This window comes from Hyalella azteca, unplaced genomic scaffold (assembly GCF_000764305.2).
Source record: "Hyalella azteca isolate HAZT.00-mixed unplaced genomic scaffold, Hazt_2.0.2 contig1029, whole genome shotgun sequence".
Taxonomy (NCBI): Eukaryota; Metazoa; Arthropoda; class Malacostraca; order Amphipoda; family Hyalellidae; genus Hyalella; species Hyalella azteca.
Window position 1 is genome coordinate 55201 of NW_025931361.1, and position 8368 is coordinate 63568.

Sequence of the window (8368 nt, forward strand, 5' to 3'; positions counted from 1 at the left end):
ATTTGTGAATTATGCCCTAAGATTCTAAGAATATAGGATTTATTAAAACATTACTAAGAATTGAATAAAAAAATGAACTATATTGACCGGCGAGCAACCTTACCACTTAATTGGCTCAGATAATGGAAAAACTTCCGGTGGGATTTGTATGCTGTTACTGTACTAACCACCGAAATGGGAATAAATTGATTTTGGAGTAGGAGAGGATTCGATATTATTGTGAAATTTTAACCGTGCTGGTTGGCACGGGTACTCTCATATGCAAGGCATGCAAGCTCTCGCACTCTCGATGAAAAAAATTTAAACCGCTTAAAAATTCAGCGAACGGCTAACGCACTGAACAGCTTCAGTCGGTTAGGCTCAAAATTCAACCCTGCCTCGCAGCTCAGACATCAATGCACGTGAACGGTTTGTTTTGATCGTGAAACTCCAACCATTGATATGTACAATATAGAAATAAATTTAATCGTGTGACTATAAGATGGAGAAAGATGGATATTTTCTACCGATTTTGTCTCTACAATAAGGTTAGCAAACGGTAGTAAGATGGAAGCTACATTTATAGGATGGATCTGTATTAAATACGCAATTAGTTTTCTTGTACTACCATCAAGGTAATATTCACGTCGTCAAGAAGAATTGTACTCTAAGTACAGACGGGGCGATTACTGTGAACTATTTACTTTTTTGGCAGCGCTACTCTCATTTAAAACAGCTGCCTGCCTCTCTGTATATAGTTACGTCAAAATAAATTAAACTACTTAGTGTAGTTTAATTAGCTTCAGTGTTTTATAAGATGAAAGGAACTTCTCTTCATAAACCTCGAAACTGAATAGAATGAGCTCAGTTTCAATAAAACGTTGGCTCCAAGAGCTGTTGTTACAAATACAATAGTTATAATTGACGAAAACATCATTCAGACATAATAGTCTATAATGACACCTATTGACAGAATCAGCGTGAAGGCCACCATCATGATCAACATGTAACTAAATTTTTTGTTTACTCCTTCGACACATCTTAAAAAAGCATGACTGCATAAAGAACTCCTGGTCGCAGGTATGACACTGCAGCTACTTAAGCCATTTTAATTTAGTTTAATCTCTCATAACATTATAATGGCAAAAAAACGTCTAATTGTCCCAAGACGATGAACATGTCGAGGCACTCAAGACAGTTTAACCGCAAAAAAAACGTTCTAACTAACCCAAGCCACAGCAGTGACGAACATACAAGTTGCGACACCCACGACAGACTCATGGCAGAAAACATTCTCATAGAGCACAGCCACGAAGATCACAGCGCGTATGGTCTGCGTTCTTGGAAGTGCGCAGTCTGTGAGCAGACACTTTCACTGAGGCGCATGGAAGCGACTAATAAAGTGAGCAACAACAACGCTGGACTCCACTTGCAGTCTTGCCTCGGTGCAGTGAGCAGTGCGCAGGTATCGGTGCTTGATTAGTTCTTGCCTCACTTACGACACAGAACTGATCAAAATTCCTGGTGACATCGATTGAGTGAATTGGGGGTATATTACTGTGCGCAATTAGGATTATCATGAACCGCAAGGTAAGGATTGATCCATATTTTTGTCATATATTAAAATAAATTACAGTAAGGCTAGCGATAGAATTCTGACTTCATGTTTCTGAATATCGGTAATCATATCGAGTTCCATGCTTATTTCTAGGTACCTAAACAAATTATATGGAATTCATGTTAATTTCAGCTGATTGGGAAAATCCTATAATAAAAATCGCGTGTTTTGCCGAGTGTTACGATTGGGTTTTAATGTAGCTACATGATATCGTATTTCTAATTAAACTCACCTCGAATTCAAACAGCTTTCAATCTACTAAGAAGGTGCTAACTAATAAGAAATACTAAGCTTAAAATAAACTTCTCGAGCAATCACTAATGCAACAATGCATGCTTATATTTGTCTAATTTTGGTCTCGCTATAGCTGGAAATAAAGTTCAAATTCAGCGATTCTTATACTAGCTCGAAGATTCGTTGGCTTTGTGCTCTGCCCTTGCCACGTTTCTCTTTAATGTCAAACTAAATAGAAAGTTTCGGAAGCAGCGTTGGCCATGAACTGATCTCCTGAACTCGCATCACTATATGGTTCAGGATTGCAGGCTTGCATTTTGCAGCGCATGGTTTGTTGGAAGCTATATTCTTCGTAAAAACGTGGATTTGTGCCGTGGACTTTTAGTTTAGACACTTAGTATGAACGTAAATATTCTCAATATGATTTTATTACTCTATTGAGATTGAAGTAAGCTGTGCTCAGTGCGACGTAAATTTGAGGCATATCCTATTTCAATAATATAAAAAGTTACATTTGAATAAGTACACGTAGAGAATATATTAAATCAAGACTTTCTTATCTCCAACATATGGAACGAAACAGTTCCCCAATCAGGTCGTTCATTTCCATCGCTTCAGCTTTCAAATAGCTTATAAAACTTATGACTAGTATATATTCCTTCAATTAAATTGATATTATTCAAGTTTATATTGCCTATAAATTACATGTTACCATATACCTAACTGTCACATGAATAAGTAAAATTTGAATGTTGCCCAAGATTTCATTTGTTTTGACTCCCTTAGAAAATAAAGTTCAGTATGTGCAATAATTGACCTTCATATTGCAACATTACATGCCAATGAACGGTGAAAAAATTATATCAAATCACAGGTTACACATGTGATTTTGAATAAATATTTCGTTGTCACTGTAACCCCCATACAATCTCGGCCTTTGCTTAATTCTAGGAACTCTGATTTCTTTTCAGCAGAGGTAACTAGATTTTTTCATTCATTTTATGACCTCGAGCGCACAAGCGCTGGGCGTAGATCAAGGCGATGACCGAGGACACTTGCACTATGCATCTCTTCAGTAATCAACTTTGAAGCACGTGTCTTGATGCATTTATTTTTCGGAAATAATTGGTAAAGATTTTTCGGCCTGAAGGTTTTTTATAATGACATGCATTAAGGATGATATCATGGTTCCGTTGTACCATTTAATTTATTTAATTTCAACGTTTTTTGATCGTTTCTCCAGAAATAATTGGGAAAGTAGCTCACTGGGCTTTGAACCCAATGTTAATTATATAAGTGCTCCAATTAATCTTGATATTCCTAACCACTCGGCCACTACTCCGATTTTGACCAGAACTGTCACAGGAAGCTTGGATCGAGCCCACAACTCACTATTCTAATCCTGGTACTCAGAAGTATAATCACTTGGTAAACCTGCAGGTGATAAGATTGCCTGGCCAGAAGGTTCCCAATAAAGTAATGCATTGTATATTAAACTAAGCCTTCGTTATACCACTTCATTTCTATTATTGCAAAGTTATTAATCATTCCTCAAAATTAAAATATTCTCCTGAAATTCTAATCAAAGACTATAAAACTGATCAAAGGTGGACTTATAAGCGGATGGCATGAACAGCTCTTTTGTGACTGGGCACTGGATCTTGAACACTGGAGGAAGTATCCTCGCCAGGTCACTGGACGGCCGAGGACAGCATGAATGTGGTCCATGATTAGGGTGAAGCCCATGCGATAAGATGTGAATTATGGATTAAAAGAAAATTTTAGGCGGACAGAGCAACGGGGTCTCTAATAAGATTGAGCGATCTAAAGCGGGGACAGAGAGCCAATATGGACCCCATGTACCCCAACATTTTCGTGAAGAATGTGGAACCGTTCTATGATGCGCATTATATTGGAAGGAGGTCCCATTCGTTTGGCCTGACTCGCAGTCTCCACCAAGAAACCAGTGCCTAACCCGACCGAAAGCACATGCCAGATTACCCCCACAACGCAGACGCAGCAAAGATCGAGGCAGAATTTAAATGCTATCACTATTTTTCCTTTGTATTCATTTATTGAAAAGAACTAAAAAGCAATAAATGATGAACAGCCAAATCCTTTCAAGCATCGAACTACCTGGTCATGACTACTCCAAACATCGAAGTTTGGAAACTGTCAAGACTTCAGCAAATTTATGTCAATTCTATATTCGATCGTATTTAAACTTTACGACAAAAATAGTTGCAAATAAAGACTGCAAAAAATTTTTGGTTTGCAAAAGAATATTCTAATTAAGAGACCTGCAAGAGACAGGTTCACAGGACATATCGACTTCTATAACTAATTATTAATCATAATTCTACTATTTGTATCATCCCTCGTAGCTAGGAAAATAATGTCGGCAAATCAATCCTGCAGACAACTCTTGATTTGCAAATAATATTCTAATTAAGATATCTGTAAGAGGTAGGTTTCCAGAACATATCGACTTCTATAACTAATTATTAATCCTTATTCTTCTATTTGTATCACCCCTCGTAGCTAGGAAAATAATGTCGGCACATCTTCTCGTCAGGCGTTCGCTCTATGGATGCTACTCGGCATCCTTGTCGTCACGGAAGCGTTGCCCGACAAGCTCGACGACTTGCACGACCAGCGTGAATCTCGCAGCGATCGTGACGACGATGACGATGAGAAGCGGCCGTACAGCTTCGCATGGGAGGCCTCACGTCATTACCACGGCGCACCAGACCGGGAGCACAAGGAAGAGAGGGGCGCTGATGGCATCACTAGAGGCGTTTACAGGTGTTTGTCTACTTCAAAAAATTTAAATGGACAATTAGCATTGTATGGTCCAAAAATATTTTCCTTAACAAGATGAGACTAAACTTGTGTAGTGAATACAATGAAGAATTTACACGCTTGAATCAAAAAAAATTTTAGATAACGTTGTATTTAGTATGTTAACATTCATTGGCTTTTTCCAACGACTGATAATCTCCTTAAAAACATGGCTTGCTGCCACCCTGCGATTATAAATGATTATAAATGACCAACTCTCTGTGATTATAAATAAATAACTCGCTATGATTAAAACCAAGCAACTCGCTATGATTATAAATGAACAATTCGCCGTGATTATAAATGAATAACTCGCTATGATTATTAACCAACAACTCGATGTAATTATAAATGAACAATTCGCCTTGCTTATAAATGAATAACTCGCTATGATTATAGATGAACCACTTGCTATGATTATAAACGAACAACTCGCTTTGATTATAAATGAACAATTCACAGTGATTATAAATGAATAACTCGCCGTGATTATAAATGAATAACTCGCTATGATTATGAATGAATAACTCACTATGATTATAAATGAACAATAGCTATGATTATAAATGAACAACTCACTATGACTATAAACGAACAACTAGCTATGATTATAAATGAACAATTCACAGTGATTATACATGAATGACTCACTATGATTATAAATGAACATCTCGCTGTAATTATAAATGAATAACTCACTCTGATTATAAATGCATAACTCGCTATGATTATAAATGAACAACTTGCTATGATTATAAATGAACAACTCGCTATGATTATAAATGAACAACTTGCTATGATTATAAATGAACAACTCGCTATCATTATAACTGAACAAGTCACTGTAATTATAAATGAATAACTCGCTATGATTATTAACGAACAACTCGCTATGATTATAAACGAACAACTCGCTATGATTATAAATGCACATTTCTCCGTAATTATAAATGAATAAATCGCTATGATTATAAATGAACAGATAATTCGCCGTGATTATAAAATGAATAACTCATTACTGCAGGTACGTTGACCCTAGCCTGCGTGTTCAAGAAGTGATCTACACTGCAGACGATCAAGGCTTCCATGTGGAGGGCACCAACCAGCCCCAGTACACTGATGCCCAGATCGCTGAGCGCGAGCGCCACGCTCAACTCTTCCAGAAGATTGCTGAGGAACACTCCAAGATTGGCTCCGAGCATGCGCTCAGGGCTGCCGAACTGGGATATGAACCTCAGACGTTAGTTTATTTTTATGAACATATCTCTCAGGAAAAAATTTGCAACTTGAAATGGCTCATTTTATTCATTTTTTTCAGTTCTTTATTTCTTTAAGTTTTTTATTCAAGTTTATGGTTGAAAATAATTTGCTTTGTTGCGTTGCTATAATAAAAAGATATTATATATAAAGACATGTATAAAGATATTGCAACAGATTCAGTTCAATAAATTTTTCCATGGTTAATGCGGTATATTGACAAAAATAAGCTAATAAATTTATATTTTCTGTTCATGTGAAACAAATGTTTGATTTGCTTGCCTAAAGTAATTATTTTGAAAAATCACGTTCCGTTCTCCTTCAAGAAGATTGTTCACTTTATAAAACTTGTGTCAAATTTCACTGCATACACAAAGATACTGAATAACCAAGCTGCACTATCTAAATTGAACACTTTAAATGGTTTCAGGAGATTTTTGTGGTTCTTCTGGTACTCCTTTCGGCTAGTAGCTGAGCATATTCCCGAGACTTAGCATTTTTACAACACTTCCCTTTTGTCTTCTACAATCTTATAATCGATATTCAACACTCTTCTACTTGTCCTTTCGATCTGAAATTTTGCATACTTGCGAAAAGTTGGAGCATGAATCAATTGGCAGAATAAATAATTTTAAAAATGTAAATTTTTTCACTATTAAAAAACTTTAAATAATTTTGTCTCCTACAAATCTTATAATCGATATTTGACACACTTCTACCTGTCCAATCGATCTGAAATTTTGCATACTTGCGAAAAGTTGCAGACAATGCATGAATCAATTGACAGAATGATTAATTTGAAAAATGAAAAAAATTTTTATATAGTAAAATAATTTGAAAATTAAGTTTTTTAATATTTGAAAATAAAATTAGAAATTCATTATACATGTGTAACATCAAAGACACTGGATTCTTTAGAAGTGTTGTCTTTAAAAAGTAATTTTTAAACGCATATTATTAAAGCAGAAATTCCATAGAAATTTAATATTTTTCACTGCAGATACGACGCTCCTATCAATGTGGAGTACCCAGACGGCAACGTGGATCCAGCCTCACTGCCGCAGTTCACGCCGGTGCTGGAAAAAGCTCGCAACTTGCACCAGGATTTGTTTGAACGAATAAAAGCTCAGCACGCCAGGATTGCAGCGGAGAGGAAAACTAATCCTGCTGATGAGGAAACTGGGGGACCATATGAATAGTAATTAAATAAATATTTTATAATTTGTTTGATAGCCATATGAATAGTAATTAAATAAATATTTATAATTCGTTTGATAGAAATTAGTGCGTTTTTAAAGACCTTGACTGCTTCTCTTCTTGGCTGCTGACATTTCCGTAACAAATATTTATTGATTTAGATAAAGGTAATTTAGTTCGGTAAACTGGACAATTCATGCTTGTATTTCATAAGCAGTAGATTATGAATTGATCTACAAGTACTTCAGACGAGTATCTTGGATCTACTCCTACATTCAACTTCTTGCTGATGAAAAATATTTCAGATGATATATTACTTATAATAATTCCTCCATATTCTGTCTCCTATTTGTGTTTCGTTAGCTACGATGAGTTTTTAATATGGAAAAAAAATTCTTGTATGTCTGTCTTAATTTTTAAATTTTCTTCATGTTTATATCAGGAGCTGTCACAATTTTCTTCATATCAGGAGCTGTCCTGTTCACCCGACATGATTTCCCAACAAGATTTTGAAATTTACTTATTTCTATAAGTAACAGTATATGAACCTTAGGTACATGTAATTTATGACATTTTATCATCGTTTCTTTGGAGAAAAACTACCTACTTGAATGTTTTAAATTCTATCTTGTATCTTCTGTCCTGCATAATGATCTTCATAGAAATACATCGGTAGGTATTTATTGAATCGAAATCTTGATGATATGTTACCTTCTGTATCTGATATACTACAGGCCGAACAATTTCAGTCATTCGTTAATATAATTTTGTTTACAGTTTGCGAGATTAAAATGTTATGTTCATTCTCAAATGAAATAGTTGATAAATTTTTCCAACGCTTCAAAATTTCATCTTCATCGACAGCGGTTGTGATATTTAATCACTGTGATTAAATATCACAGTGATAGCTGTGATAATTAATCACTGAATGCAGGAAAAGTGATACGGAGTTACTCGACTAATCTTTGCATCCTAAGAACAAAAATTAATGCTAGAATTACTGCCCTACATTTAATGTTAATTAATAAATACACGTTCAAGAAAATTATTTATACTGTTTGTTTTTCTACAATGAAATTTATTCTGTTACGAATTTTGGTCTGTATTTCAAAATATGTTGTATTTATTAGCAAATTTCAGCTATGTCCTGAAAATTTCAAGGATATTGTAAACTTATTAAAAAAATGATAGAGAACATGAACGTCATCTATAGAAAATATGCCAAATTTTTAACATAATTTC

General features: G+C 35.2%; 1 protein-coding gene across 2 annotated transcripts; it reads left to right on the top strand.

Moving 5' to 3' along the window:
- The first annotated feature begins 1391 nt into the window (after nucleotides 1–1391).
- LOC108669140 lies at nucleotides 1392–7956 on the top strand. Of its 2 annotated transcripts, XM_018156438.2 has the most exons (5): nucleotides 1392–1569; nucleotides 4407–4636; nucleotides 5697–5912; nucleotides 6930–7143; nucleotides 7189–7956. In XM_018156438.2, the coding sequence occupies exons 1-4, from the start codon at nucleotides 1558–1560 to the stop codon at nucleotides 7126–7128; spliced, it is 657 nt and encodes a 218-aa protein (XP_018011927.1). In that variant the 5' UTR covers nucleotides 1392–1557; the 3' UTR covers nucleotides 7129–7143; nucleotides 7189–7956. The 2 variants fall into 2 exon arrangements, with proteins under 2 accessions (XP_018011927.1, XP_018011926.1); XM_018156437.2 differs by having other exon boundaries at nucleotides 1393–1569; nucleotides 6930–7956.
- The last annotated feature ends 412 nt before the right edge of the window (nucleotides 7957–8368 follow it).